The sequence below is a fragment of the Aphis gossypii genome, chromosome 3, assembly GCF_020184175.1.
Source record: "Aphis gossypii isolate Hap1 chromosome 3, ASM2018417v2, whole genome shotgun sequence".
NCBI classification, from domain to species: Eukaryota; Metazoa; Arthropoda; class Insecta; order Hemiptera; family Aphididae; genus Aphis; species Aphis gossypii.
The window spans coordinates 28954799-28970116 of record NC_065532.1 but is presented as its reverse complement, the minus strand read 5'-3'; the positions used below and the strand labels follow the sequence as shown (position 1 = coordinate 28970116).

Here is a 15318-nt window from a genome sequence, read left to right as displayed (position 1 = left end):
TAAACATCTATATCGTGTCGTCATGGTAAAATGAAACTTTCATGTTACAATGTTTTAAGTTGGAAAATAATACGAACAATTATATTATTAATACAAATAATGTCCTCGGTTTATTATTTTATTCGTATATTAGTTACCTACCTATAGTTTTAAAAATTGCAAAATATTTTTGAATTCAATAGTGTGTAGTATATAGGCTGTAGGCAATAGTTAGTAGCAGTATTCAAACCAAGTCGACATCATTAAGATTTATTTATTTTTGATCGTTTTCTAATTATTTTATCTGCGACCATTACCTATCACATATCGTGTTGATTTTACATTTCTACATTCAAATACCTACCTACCTAAATATGATACCTATTGCATACCTATTATCAGATATATCAGTATAATTTATAATTTTCATTCATCAATATTATAAGATTATTAGGTATTTCAGTAATATAGTACGTAAATAAAGAATTCATACCTTCAAAAATTGAAAAATCCGTTTAGAGCTAGTAAGGACTAAGGATTAGTCATAAACTCATATTATAAGCTTAACTATTTTTTGTAATCTGAATTCTGAACTGTATATGTCTTGATATAAGACTAAGGTATATTTTATATTCAGTGACCTTAGTAATGGATGAAAACATTTACGTTTAACGTTTATTTTATCATTGATATTTGATAATACCTATTATATTATATTATAATTTTTTAAAAATAATTTGCAAAAAAGGACATATTTATCTACCAACTAAATTTTCTTTAGGAATTGGATATACTTGTTTTCGTGTGTATTTTGGTAACACTGTTTTCAATTCAATATAAAGCATGTCTTTGGCGGGAACCTGCCGATAACGTGATATTGAATACAATAACGACTACGGACCATAGGTCTATGCTACGGACTGAGGTGAATGTTCATCCCCCTTGAAAGTTGTAAGTCGAATGCTTGAATACAGTTACGAATAATGTTTACTACTGTTGAAGTGTTGACATCAACGTATTATCTGACGGCTTCAGTTTTAATGGTCAGTGATTTTATTTTGTTTAATTAATTCGTCAATTCTTTATGAGCTAATGATCATTTATGTCATTTTAATTTATATTTATTAATTTTAAGACAGAACGGTTAACTTACTATGACGTTATGATAATTTAATAACTCATTTCAAGAAATTAATTTAATGATCTATCACTTAATATACATTTATGACTTAATTGTGAAATGAAAACAAAAAATCAAACAATAACAATGAATTCCGTAAGTAATAAGAGTTCCTTTTAAGAATTTTTTATTTAAATCTTTCTTTTTATTATAAAAATATATATAAATAAGTAGGTATTAATACAGTTCAATTATATTAATCTGTTATTTTTCAGAAAAAAATAGAAAAAAAATTAGGTCTTGAAGAAGTATTTTGTATAGCATGCAGATGCATTTATTTACAACCTGTGACAATGCCTTGTGGTCATACACTCTGTCTGGAATGTTTCAAAAATATGGTGAATTTAACAGCATATCAGTGTCCAATTTGCCGCAGACGTATCAGTAATTGGCTTCGTAAATTCAAACATGACTGGAATGCCATGCTTAATGTGAACTTCTGGGAAGCTATAAAACAGCAGTACCCAGTAGAAGTACAGAAGAGGTTAAATGATGAAGATGATGGCCTTGAAGAACGTAATTATTAATCATTTTTATTTAAAATACATCTAGTAAATGCATAATAATTATTAAGGTGACAATGTACAACTTTCATTTTCCTTTCTGTAGGTATATTAAAAATATTTTTATACTATATTATGCATTATACTTAATAACTCATTAGGCCGACTTTTAGCTAGTTAGGAAATTAAATTGATATAAGAGTGGGGGTATAATCAGTCCAGTTTAACTCCTTAATATTAACTAAAAATTAAGTCAATGTCGTGGGAAAATGAATCTGAATTGTATGTCAGATTGTCTTGTCATTATGGATTTGATACTTTTAAGTTAAGGAGCGGTTAGGTTAAAGACTAAATACTATTTATTCTAGTGAGCTTACTTCAGTTGCTACTTAGTGGCTGTGGGAGAAGTAAAAGGTATTAAGAAATTCATTAGACTTGGAAAGAGAAAAAACCTTTCTGTCATGAACTATCCCAACATAATAAGGTTCTTTGGGCCCAATGCCGGTGAGTTCACAGATGACCAAAGAGGAAAGTTAACATTACTCGTATTCCTGTGGTCTGTAACTAGTGCACATCGCTAATAAATTCCCACTATCTTAGAAGTTATATGTTTATCTTAACTCAAAAGTAAATTTGTACTAATAAAATTGAGTAATCAAGAAATAAATACTTGAGTAGATACATTGTAATCTAAATATTAAAAAATATGATATAAACAGCTAGATATAGCTTGATTCAATTTTTTTTTGTTTCTCATAAACTTTGAAGTCCATAGTGACTTATTTATAAAATACTTAGGTTACATATTTAAAGTAGACTTAATGACAATAATGCACAAATTTATTTATGTTTAGGTATAGTTAACCATGACTTTAGTCGAATTGAACTTAAAGAAGGAGAAATCAAAAAAGAATTTGATGATATGCAAATGAATATTAATAAAGAACAAAGAGAAAAAGAGTTGCACAGCTTGGAACTTGCTAAAAAATTACAAGTAATTTAAATAGATAATTTAATTTTAATACTTTTCATGTCTTAAATGCATTTATACTCCTATTAAAAGGAAGAAGAAGAAGCTATAAATCAAACTCAAATATTATTAAATGAAGAATTAACACGGGAAGATTGTATACTTGCAACAAAAATTCAAGAAAATGTGAGAATACAATTTTTTTTAACATTATCTTTTTTAGGCATATATAAATTAATATTTTTGACAGATAACAAAAGAACTTCTTCAAGAAGAAAAAAATTTAATCCAATCAGATATGGATTTGGCAACAAAATTAAACGATCAAGTAAGCATATAGATATAAAAAATGATAGTATTATTATAAAAATAATTTCTGTGTTTAAGATAATATTGACTCAAATACCATATTGTGTGAATAATCCAGCTTCTAAAGTGAGTTTGATATATATTAATATACAAAGTAGAAATTGATTTTATTTTAATAATTTTTTTTTTTCTAGAAAAATCAAATTAAAAGAGGACCTTTGGATAAAATATTTTGTAAGTTGTTAAATAACTGTACATAAAACCTACTTTGTTAGTTCATTATGTAATATATTGGATATTGTATGTTTAGCTAAGACAGCCGAAAATAATTCTAAGATACAACGGAATAATAATACACAAGACTGTAGTTTATCTTTATCTAACACTATCAAAGAAGCCATATCCAAAAGCTCGATTCAATCTTCCAATGCATCATTATCAAGTAAAATAATCAACAAAAAAAAGTGAAATTCAAGTTTGATTAAATCTTTTTTTTTTTTAGGTTTTTCCTCAGATCCGTGTACAAGTTCTTCGGATAAAATATTTTGTAAGTTGTTAAATAACTGTACATAGAACCTACTTTGTTTGTTCATTATGTAATATATTGGATATTGTATGTTTAGCTAAGACAGCCGAAAATAATTCTAAGATACAATGGAATAATAATACACAAGACTGTAGTTTATCGTTATCTAGCACTGTCAAAGAAGCCATATCAAAAAGCTCGATTCAATCTTCCAATGCATCATTATCAAGTAAAATAATCAACAAAAAAAAGTGAAATTCAAGTTTGATTAAATCTTTTTTTTTCTTAGGTTTTTCTTCAGATCTGTGTACAAGTTCTTCAACTTTTAATACATCTGAAATATTTGAAAATGAAAATTTGGATACTTGTACTTGTGGACGTTTAGAGGATAAATTGACAAGAAATAGTCCTTGTGCATTTTGCATAGCTCAAATAGAATTGTTGAACAAATTATGGTCTCAACAGCAAAATGATTTTATGATTGCTAAAAATTTAGAAAAAAAATTACGGATGAGTAATTTTGAAGATTATAATTTAAGGAAAAGATCTAATTCATCTGTTAGTCTTGGGCATAAAAAGAAAAGAAAACTATCTAAAGGACAGCTAACATTGAAACAAGTATTAAAAGACAGTGGAAACACATTGTGTAAATAGTATGAACTGTTCTGAAGAAATATATTAACTTTAAGATATATAATTTAGAAATAATAATTAAAGACATTGAAGATTTATACTTATAAATAGTTTTGTAATAAACAGAAGAATTTTGTCAACATAAAGTTTTTTTTACTCTTACCAAATTTAAATAAAACATAACACTTGATAAATTTTAATTTTAAATGAAAAGCTAGTAGCATACAATCATAATTTTTAATAATAAAAACAATATTCTATATGTTTTAGACAAAAAAAAAAAATCTTATTTGTGTAAATTTATACATTCATGCATTTACATACAAAGAATTATCGTTCTTCAAGAGTTAAAGTTTCTTGAGGATATAGATTTAATTCTTTCATGGTTTGAGTTACACCTAGTGTTGTTAACTATAAGAACCAAAAAATTAATTATTTAATAACAATATTAATCAAAAAAAAGTATAATTATTTTTACTTACATCTCTTCTAGGCCAACTAGAAATTACTTTGAACTCTTCTTGACTGAAGCCATTTATATATAAATAGTCAAACAACACCTAAAATATTAACTTGCTATTCAATATTTATATTTATACTTTACAATTTATGAATAAGGTTTATCTTAGTTTTTAAAAGGTAGATTCAGTTCAGTCTTAAAATTAAAACATACAGTACATTATTGTCTAAAGAGATTGAGAGAGAAATTAGCTTAAATTACTTAATAATAATTAAAACTGAAATTGTTAGTTAGATTTAAAAAAATTGAAAACATTTAACTATGATAAAATTTTAAATTGTTCTTATTTATCAATATCTGAAAATATACATCTTTTAAACATTTTTCTTCACAATTACGATTTGTGACTGCAGTATGAATTATTGTAGTACGCCTAGTACATTGTAATTTTATCGATGAATATTGTTTCTTAGTTATATTAAATTATTTTTTTATTCTTAACTCATAATTATCTTTATATATTATTAAAAAAAAAAAATGTTACTTTAAACTATTTGTCATAATTGTATATGTTAAATATTATTGTATGTATGTTAAATTTACACTGATTTTCTGTACCACTGTTATATTTAAATTGGAATTGGAATTTTATTCCATAAAATAAATAAAAATATATTCAGGGTCAGTCATAATAAATGTGTAAACACATTATTTGTTCAATAATAAAATAAACTAAAATGAAATGAAAAAATATTAAGCATGAGTATAATAGTTTACTTGTAAATTATCTGATGCCATAAACCGTCGTTCTAAAAACTTTCCAAGAGGAAGTCTAAATCTGATTTTTGCAACTTGATCACCAGGTTCTGGTTCTGCTGGAAGAGATGCAACAATACGTTGTCGAATAGCCTAGATAAAACAAATTTATGTTAATAAATATATTTATAAATTTTATATTACAGTAATACTTCTTTTTCTGCAGCAACTTGTCTTTCTTGACTTTCAATTTGAGATCGAATTGCCTTTTCTTCCATTTCTTGAACTCTTCTTGTTTCTTCTTTAGCTCTAGAATTATATCAATTTGTTTGTTAAATCAAGTATTATAAATAGTATTTAAGACTTATAAGACAGAAATAAAAATCTACATACCACAAGTTAGACTTAAGTTTAAAAACAATAAATATTGTAACTACTAATTACGATTACTATAACAATAATAAAAAATTAAGAGGACATTATACCTACAAGTGTTGTTTCAGTGTTACTAGTATATAGCATGAGGATTCATTTTATGCCATTAGTCTTAATATTAGTTAATATTATTATCAAATTAAAGGTAAGTATATTATATGTGTAAGATATCACAAAAGCTTTTATTGATTTTTAAATAATTTTATTCAAAGATGAGTTATGTGAACTGAGTAGAATATAATAACTTAGAAATGTTATTGATAAAATCTCATGAGATGTTCAAGAAAATATCCTTATCTCTAAGTTAAATAATGGTTACTTAATACTAGAACTAAAAGCACAAAATGGATTTTTTTGAACACAAGTTTGTCATATTGTACATAAGTAAGATAAAGACAATACACATGGATATAACATCCTTTTAAAAGGACACAATGTCTTTCAAGGGTGTAACATAGCAAATATACATTCAGCAATTCAAATTTGTTAATTTAAAAATTAACTTATTGTAAAACTTTAAAATAAGAACATTATGTGTGTCTGTATGTTGATTATTTATGATAGTTCAATTTTTTAGAGAATTAGCATGTATAAAATAGAGAAATTAAAAATGACCATAACTTATTAAAAAATTGAACTAAAAAATAATTAATATACGTACACAGATAATGTGTTCTTACTGTAAAGTTTCAAAATAGATTGTTACTAATAAAATTAAATGTGAACTACTAAATGTATATTTATTGTTATACACTTCAAAGAAGAAAACAACAAATGTAGGTGTAGCATCCTTTAAAGCTGTAGAAATTACCGATCAATAGCCAATGATTGTTGATAGGCTTCATCTTGTTCTACTTTAATCATTTCTCGCATATTACGTTCGCCTTCTTCTTTAATTTCCACTTGCTGTTGCATAGCAAACATTTCTTGAGCATTTATAAGGCTCGATAGTAATTCACTTATATTACAATCTCCTATAAAATTTATGATAAGGATTTTAGTAATTCAAATTACAAATTATAGAATGAACTTTGATGAAGTATTACCGTTTATAACTGACAATATTTCTGTGTTTGACCGATTACGCGTAAATAACACTAAAGCTGGAAGCCTGTTAATGTCAATAGCTCTCAAAGTTATTTCGGCCATTGCCCCCAGTGATAGAGCCGCTGATTGTAATATTCTAAGCAAAAAATAATAATAAAAAAAATTGTAATTATATAATGAGTTTAAGTTAATATTACAACTTACCTATTTCTGTTAGATGGATGTGTCATATCCCATCCCCATACTAAAAAATTTGTATTGAGATACTGCACGACTGATTCAAAACATAATAGTTGTGTGCAAAATACATTTGATAACACACTCCGATCGTGGTGCAAGTATACAGCTAATAAACGTTTCTAAGATAAATACATTCAAAATTATTGATATTAGTTTATATTTTTATAGAAATAAAGCTATTTTTTTTAGTAAAATATAATTCGATGGTAATTGATTATATACTAAATTTTTGCCTTAAATCATAATAAAAATAATGAAACTTACATCTTTAGCAGGTTTAAAACATGCAATTTTGATAGCTTGATCAAGCGTTCCCAAAAAAAACTGAGGTCTCATATCACCATAACGATTTTGAAATTCATCAATAAATTGAATGACACCGGCAAGTTCATCTTCAGTATCTTCAGCAACTAAATAATTTATAATACAATTAATTATTAAAGATATTAAAATACATTATATAGCAGGAAAGTTTGTGGTATTAAGAATTTTTCCTTTTAATCAATATAATATTAATAAAAATAAAAAATGTATATAGCTTTTATGGCTCTTTTGATAAAACTTACTTAATGGACGGATACGAGTAGGTAACTCGGTATCCATGAACATAGTATCTACATCATCATCATCATCATCAATACCACTTAATGATTCTGCTGCATCTTCAAAAGGATCTTCTTCAGAAGATGATGAAGATGTGGACGATGAAGAAGTAGATGATGAAGGCATAGGAGAATCACTTGTTTCCATATCAACAACAGACTGCTTCAATAAAATTTTTTTATAATTCTTTCAAAACGATTAAGAAAAAGCATCATCATGTGGATGCTGTCTCTGTCTTACAAATGTACAACATAATAAAAACAGTTTCATGTGGGCAAGAACTACTAATGCTGTAATCCAAGTTAAGCAACCAAATTTTTACACTATAAAGTAGAGATTTTAAACTGTTTACATCATTTTTAGTTTTTAGATGATAGAACTACAAAATAAATTCTTATCATCCATTATTTTTGTGTGTCAAACCTTGAATAACTTTTTTTGTAGTTCTGATAATGAGAAAGTAAAAAGAGTTGGACAATCTAAAATCTCCTTTTTAAAGTGAGAAAATTTAATTGCTTTAGACTACAGTTTGAGTGGTCCTTGTTCACATGAAATGAAATTTATTAAGTTGTATGTTTGTAAGATGGAGACGACACATGCTGGTAAAACGTCCTCTTAATGATAAATCAAACTACAACAGTGGTCATTATATAACTTGGTATAATGGTGTAATTATGTCTTACACTAAAAAACAGTATTATCATTTAAATAGTTTGTCAGATAATAAGACAACTATTATAGCACATCTTTACATATTGAGAAATACATATTTCTTTAGGATATCAAAAAATCAATCAACCCACACATTTTTTTCAAACAATTTAAGCAAGTTAAAAGTATTAAAAAGTGTTTAAATAAAATTCGTATAATGTACACGACAAAGTCAGTAACCTTTGATCGACAATACATTTCAGATGTTTATCATTTTTTTTTTTTAAAAAAGAGCATATGTATCATTTTTATTTAATTTGTTAGTTTTTTTGTATACCAAATACATTAAATTGTTTATTAAAAATGTTATGAGAAATAAAATAAACACCATGATATAAATACTAATATTTAAAAATTAATGACAAGAAAATACATTTTTAATAGTTTTTGACAGGGGGCAATCATAAACCAGTGCTATAGTTCATTATAGGCTACATAATAATACAAAAAATACTTACATTTAATCTTGTGTTGTATCTTCTTCTGGTATGTTTAAGTATTGAGTTTGATGGTTTCAATTTAAAATCATGTACTGGGTAATTAATATGAGATTCTTCCAAAGTTGTAGCAGGAGTAACAAAATGTGGCCAACCTAACCATTGTTGATTACTTATAGGCAATTTAGTCAAGTTAGCAACAACTTCTTTCACTTGTGCAACAGTCTGATCGGATGAAAATGACAATTTATAAACTTGATAATCACTTGAGGTTGTAGCCTCCATTGTTATGTTTAAAGTGAACATTCGCAAATTAGCTCTTTTAAAAAGTAATAAGAAAAAATATAAAATTAACTAGATAATATAATCAAAATATTTAATAAATATTATACCTTCCATTTAGTTCTTGATTTAAATCTTCATCGCCAGTGTTAAGATTTAGCTTAAATCTATCTGGAAGATTAAGTTTGGAAAGTGTATCTTTATTGGAAGGATGTTGATTATTTGGCCATCCACTAAATTTTTGTAGGCAACATGGAATGCTACTTTTACCATAGAGCAATGTTTTTAAATCATCTAAACAAAAATAATACTAATTAAGTAGGTTAAATTATTTAATATGTAATATTTAAAACATGATAGGTACAATTTAATTTAAAAATTCAAAGATGTACAAATTGAAGAACTTGATTAATTAAAGTAGAGTGAAATTAAAAATACAAGAAATAAGATATTATATTATGTTGAAGTAGAAAACCAATAAAGGTCTGTTACCTACAAAGTATATAAAGTATTGTCTCATTAATTGTTAGCTTTGATAGTGAATCAAGTAATGTATTTATAGATGAAAGTCACTCAATATAAAACAAAGAATATAGATACATTTTAAATTATAAAATAATTAAGAATTTAGCAACAATTGTATATTTACAACTTTTTTCAGATTTTATTTTGATTTTTTTATTATTTTAAACAACAGTTTACCTACACCTACAAAAGATTTATAAACAGAATGATTTTACAATAAAGTAATAAATAAAATTCATTTATAAACAAAAATGAATAGGATATTACCAATTGTTGAACTATCGCTGAGTGTTAATATGGCAATTATACGACCATTTTGTTCAATTTCAATAGTAATTAAACGATGCTTTGACGTTGATGCAATCATATTCATAAAATCATCTGCAACCGTTACAGCTGGTGCGCTTAGTTCAGTACTGCGTCCTTCAGACGGCAAGTGTTGAGTGTGCTTAGGTGTGACATGTTGGACAGCGGCCTGAAAAGTAACAGATTTACAGATGATTTAGCAAAGTTAAGGCAAATACCATGTTTAAAACAAAAGTTTTTGCAATTACCAGCAAGTCCCAATTAAAATTCGACAAGTGCATCAATGCTTCGCCTGCGTTGTCGATACCAGTAATGGCCTATAGTACAAGACAACAATGTTAGAAGGAGGTCGATGGGAGTCTTTTGTCCCCCACGGACTAGAATATATTATCATGATTATTATTACCTGAAAATCGGCTATAATGCCGTCTTTGTCGTCCATGTTGCGTGACGATAGAAGTGGCGTCGATAAAACGAAAAAACCACCAGACGGATTAGTTAGACATGACGGATATATTACTGAGGCTGGTACCTACTACTAGTGATGGGCACCGTAACGCGCAAACAAAATTGGGACGTTAATATCACTTGTGCGATAAACGGACGAAACGATGAGTAACGGTAAGACGCACTGCGAGACGCGAGTTGTAATTTATACTCTATATAGCACTCTACGACGATATTATTATTATAGTATTATATCATTACACTTGCAACTCGCGGACACATTCGTAGTATCGGGATTCGGTCGAGACTATGGCTAGAGTCGCGGGGCTGCGGCGCACACACGACACACAACGGGAACATCGGAAACAACGGCTTAGGTCAGCTGTTTAACGGCGGTGCGGGACCTCCACCATCATGCATTAACCATGACTTGTCACTATGTAGTATAAAGATTATAAAGTGATTGTACTTTACATTCGGTGGGAGTGATGGGTGGGTGCGTGAGGGCGGTCGTAGCGTTGATCCGTATTGTTATTTGTTACGCTATCGCTATATATATATTATAATATTATAGTTTACAGTACGTATAGTAATGTTATTGTCCGATAGTCGTAGTCCGTAGACTCGTGACGAGTCGCTCGTCGCCGTTGGTTAAAAAGAGAAACCCGACAACAGCTGCTGCTGCTGGTACCATCTGTTATTGATGTTATTATAGTACCATATAGTACGTATTTCCCATTTCGTGTTGGTTAATGGTTAGTGCCTACTACAACTGCCTAGTGGTATTACGGTTACACAACTTTACTTACTTTACCACTGGTATAGTGGTATCCCCTGTTGCTCATGTCACTATGTCAGTGGCCACTGGCCAGTGCTGCGTGCAGGCTGTTAGAACTCGGAATAGGTGATGGTTGTGATGGTACAAGACTCGTCGAAACGATTAAACTTCGTTATCAAAATATCAACTATCGCTTCTAGCACGGTATTATTATTTTGTGCCTTTGTGGGTTACTGGGCTCTGAGATACCTACAATAACAAGTTAAATAGATTAAATAAATGGTGCTTGGGTGGTAACATAAAATACTTCATAGTAAGGATAATAATAAAAAATATTTTTTTATTTTATGTGGACGTGTTGCTAAAAAATAAAAGTTATAAATATTAATTTGTTCGGTGCTAATTGTAAATTATGCAAGCCATTGCTTAGCATAGCAAGTTTACACTTAAAGTTTTATCTGTGCAAATCCGAAAATCGAGTTCTACCATATGTATTCAATCAAAACAATCATTAACAAGTCTTCATTTGTGTCATTTACAATTATGTTAGAATTCGCACAAGTTATTTTAAACGGTTGTCTATACCAATGTGTATCATTATTTTCTTTTAAGTTACGTGCCTTAAACATCTTTTAAGACATGCTTATATTATGAGCTTTTGAATTTTAGTTAAAATCTAAGATATATCATAGTCCGTGGTCATAAACTCGTAAACGTAATTCTCAACATGACAAAATAGATCTATTTGGCATTTGTGGACTGTTGAGAATCATTACAAATCACCAACATATAGAATAAACTTAAAACTATACAGAATAATAATATTATATAAATCTATGTGACAAATAGATCTATTTTGTAATGATTCTTAACTTCTTAAGTTGTCAATTTCTCAACAGTCTCAACAAATGTCAAATAATAGTAAATACCAGAACCAGAGTCCAGAAATCAGAAAACACTATAAACATTAACCTAACCAAAAGTAGTGTTATCAATGTAATTTAATATTATCATTCTTTATTGTTATTATTTTAATGATTTCGCGCCAAATTGTATGCCACAGCCACTCATAGAACAAAATAAAATATTACTTTATGAATTATGATAAATCTAGTACCTACACCTCAGTATTTCAGTTACAAGTATTTAACTCGTATCTTGTTAGTTATTAATTTTAACTTACTGTTACCATTTATTATTCGTCTGTTTTCACTTAAACTGAATTGTAGAGAACAATATTAAATTAAAATCAGTCAAATTTCTTTAATCTTGTGTAGATTTTATTACGGTATTCCTATTGCAATTTCACCGATATTCGTCATTTCATTTTATGCAAATTCTGACAATCCTGTGTTAAGATAACCTTTCCACCGTCTCGTTGTCACTTGTCGACTGTCGCCGGATAATTTTGGTAATATTATTGCCTCATTAATTATTAATTTATTATTTACATGATAGGTACTATGATGGTTTCACTAGGTAATCAATTTCGTGTAGTTAGTTTTAATAATATAGTTAATTATCAAATTTAGTGGTAAAAATAGTATTTAGGCAAGCTCATCTCATATGCTTTATTACTTTTATTAAAATTACAATTTTAAAGTTAGTTATAACATTTTTAAAATTGTAATATTTTACAGTTGTAAGGTTGTAACTTATAAGTTACTTTAAAATTAAATTATTAATTAAGTCATACCTATGAGATATTCTATAACACAAAGTTTATCTATTGAATTCAAATTTAAAATGTTTTAAATGCATGATAGGTACTGAGAAGTTACAATTTACATGTAGGTCTTCTTAAGAGTCAATTTTACAAATGTACAACATAAGAAATCTACTTTCAGCAGTTTATGTTTTGTTTTGTTAGTTTTAATGATGAACTGAACTGTACTTAGATATTTTATTGATTTTTCTATTTTAAGTGTTATACAAAAATTTTAAATTACAATATTTTACGTACTACTTACATACTTTTATATTCTATTTTATATTTCAATTTTCACTACCAACTACTTGCGTAATGAACTCGTTAGGCATCAATGCCTCTCTTTTCTAATACATACTTTTTAAACTTAATAGCTTAAAGTTTATTTTGCATAATATGTACTATTTGTAAATTAAATCTAATCTATAAATTGTATATTCATGTAAAATGGAGGAATATATATTTATTTTATAAATAAATATAATTTTAAACAGCAGACAGTGTATGTTAATATGTGTATGATAGTTTTTAAAATTGATAAAATTTTATTTCATTCTAATATTAAAATGTACAGAACTGTAGTTCAACATAAATTAGCCATATTGCACCTTTGTAAGACAGTGATGAGTCATCACTGATGACAAAAGAAACAATTTCTTTACTTTCCTTAAAGTATAATTTAGAAATTTTTTTAAAAATGAATAACTTCTTATGATAAACAATTTTATATTATGACTTAATATTTACCAAATACCTAAAAATTATTTTAATGCTAAATTTAAGTTACATTCATAAATTTAAAAATGTTGGGTTTTTAATATTTGTAAATAATAGTTATGATACTAAATTTGAATAGATTATTTTATATTCATGAGAATTTTTATTGGATTGGTACCTACTGATATATTTTAAAAATAAAAGATAATGCTTGTCTTTTTTTAATTACCACATTATGCTATCATAAAATATATCTTATATAATTTAAATATGTTTTGTATAACTCGAGGTGTAACTTGATTTGTTTTATTTTTCTACAGTAATTTAACAAAATGACAAAATCTGCTATGCGAGGCGCATTAATTGTTTTGGAAGGATGTGATAGATCTGGAAAAACCACTCAATGTGCAAAATTAGTTGAAGCATTAAATAATATGAAAATACCAGCAAAAAAAATATCGTTTCCAGATCGATCTACTCCTATTGGTTCATTAATCAATGATTACTTATCAAGGAAAATAGAGTTACCAGATAGATCAGTACATTTACTTTTCACTGCTAATCGTTGGGAACTAGAACCAGAAATTCGTAAGCAAATTGAGGCTGGCGTAACATTAATTGTGGATCGTTACTCGTATTCTGGTGTAGTTTTTACAAGTGCCAAACAATGTGTGGATTTCAAATGGTGTTGTGGTCCAGAAAATGGTTTACCCAAACCAGATATAGTAATGTTTTTAAAATTATCTACTGGAGAAATGGCTAAACGGTCAGGTTTTGGTGATGAAAGATATGAAAATATTGAATTTCAACATAAAGTTGATATAAATTATGATAAATTTAAAAACGATAATTTTATTCAAGTAGATGCAGCTCAAGATGTGTCAATTTTAACAAACACTCTTTTAGAGCAAGTTTTAAAAACTATAGATACAGTTAAAAATCAAGAATTAGATGATTTAGTTTTGCAATAAAATGAATGTTACCAATACTAAAACTATGAATATAGTTAATGTTTTATGTTATAAATCAATATATATATATATAATTTTTCTTTTTCAAAAATAATCATCATTCCCCTTATTATGTATTTAATAATTTATTAATTAAATGCTATAAAGTTACTTTGATTTAGTTTAAGTTTTTATGAATGAAATTAATGTATTATCTACTTATTTATAATTTAACTTTTAATTTTAGATAAATTAGGTATCTATTATTTTATTTAAAAAATAACATTTTATTATGTACACTATTTAATATTGAGTAAATGTCAAATAATTTATTTATTTGTTGACATATCTAATAAAATTTTGTGAAGCACTGAGCAATTAAGTGTTCATTTACTTATCATTTAGTAACCACCAAAGTCTATAACCATTCAAACTCCAATAACTTAAAATCATTGTTATTTGGTTATATATTATTTTTAGTTTGATAATACATTATAACATATACCATTAACAATGATCCAATTATAATCAGGAACACCTGATTGTTTTTCATAGTTTATACTAGAGACCATTGGTATACACTATACATAATACGTTATGTACAAGGTTCTTTAAACTTTCGTTTGTATTCATTCCTGTAATCATTTCTTCTAAATGTCTTAAAGACGCATGATATCGCTGTTTTGTTTAATACGCATAGACAAGAAATAAATGTTAACTGCTGATTACTCGATGTTAATTATACATTGGCAAATAATTACTGATTTTATCCTTTTTAGGTTTAATTTAATACTTTGATAGTTAAAAAGTATTGGG

The 15318-nt window shown here is 27.1% G+C and overlaps 3 protein-coding genes across 12 annotated transcripts; 2 read left to right on the top strand and 1 right to left on the bottom strand.

The window, feature by feature from the left end:
• Nucleotides 1–819: 819 nt before the first annotated feature.
• Nucleotides 820–4246, top strand: LOC114127673 (E3 ubiquitin-protein ligase RNF168-like). 5 transcript variants are annotated; one of them, XM_050202456.1, is made up of 12 exons: nucleotides 835–1022; nucleotides 1119–1255; nucleotides 1375–1675; nucleotides 2517–2656; nucleotides 2726–2818; nucleotides 2883–2960; nucleotides 3020–3067; nucleotides 3136–3175; nucleotides 3252–3383; nucleotides 3444–3488; nucleotides 3565–3696; nucleotides 3757–4246. In XM_050202456.1, exons 2-12 carry the CDS (start codon nucleotides 1220–1222, stop codon nucleotides 4119–4121), a joined length of 1410 nt encoding a protein of 469 aa, XP_050058413.1. In that variant the 5' UTR covers nucleotides 835–1022; nucleotides 1119–1219; the 3' UTR covers nucleotides 4122–4246. The 5 variants fall into 5 exon arrangements, with proteins under 5 accessions (XP_050058415.1, XP_050058414.1, XP_050058413.1 ...); XM_050202455.1 differs by having other exon boundaries at nucleotides 1115–1255; XM_050202454.1 differs by having other exon boundaries at nucleotides 835–1255.
• Nucleotides 4247–4320: 74 nt separating this feature from the next.
• On the bottom strand, nucleotides 4321–10785 carry LOC114127664 (FAS-associated factor 1). Of its 2 annotated transcripts, none has more exons than XM_027991973.2 (14): nucleotides 10309–10785; nucleotides 10151–10219; nucleotides 9864–10071; nucleotides 9182–9365; nucleotides 8811–9108; nucleotides 7605–7803; nucleotides 7303–7448; nucleotides 7003–7157; nucleotides 6798–6934; nucleotides 6563–6725; nucleotides 5529–5625; nucleotides 5338–5469; nucleotides 4583–4660; nucleotides 4321–4511 (listed from the first exon to the last, which is right to left on the bottom strand). In XM_027991973.2, exons 1-14 carry the CDS (start codon nucleotides 10342–10344, stop codon nucleotides 4431–4433), a joined length of 1983 nt encoding a protein of 660 aa, XP_027847774.1. In that variant the 5' UTR covers nucleotides 10345–10785; the 3' UTR covers nucleotides 4321–4430. The 2 variants fall into 2 exon arrangements, with proteins under 2 accessions (XP_027847774.1, XP_027847775.1); XM_027991974.2 differs by having other exon boundaries at nucleotides 7605–7800.
• Nucleotides 10786–10911: 126 nt separating this feature from the next.
• On the top strand, nucleotides 10912–15230 carry LOC114127665 (thymidylate kinase). 5 transcript variants are annotated; one of them, XM_050202462.1, is made up of 3 exons: nucleotides 10933–11073; nucleotides 12405–12538; nucleotides 13873–15230. In XM_050202462.1, exon 3 carries the CDS (start codon nucleotides 13885–13887, stop codon nucleotides 14521–14523), a length of 639 nt encoding a protein of 212 aa, XP_050058419.1. In that variant the 5' UTR covers nucleotides 10933–11073; nucleotides 12405–12538; nucleotides 13873–13884; the 3' UTR covers nucleotides 14524–15230. The 5 variants fall into 5 exon arrangements, with proteins under 5 accessions (XP_027847778.1, XP_050058419.1, XP_050058418.1 ...); XM_050202461.1 differs by lacking the exon at nucleotides 10933–11073 and adding an exon at nucleotides 11221–11331; XM_027991977.2 differs by lacking the exon at nucleotides 12405–12538 and having other exon boundaries at nucleotides 10912–11073.
• The last annotated feature ends 88 nt before the right edge of the window (nucleotides 15231–15318 follow it).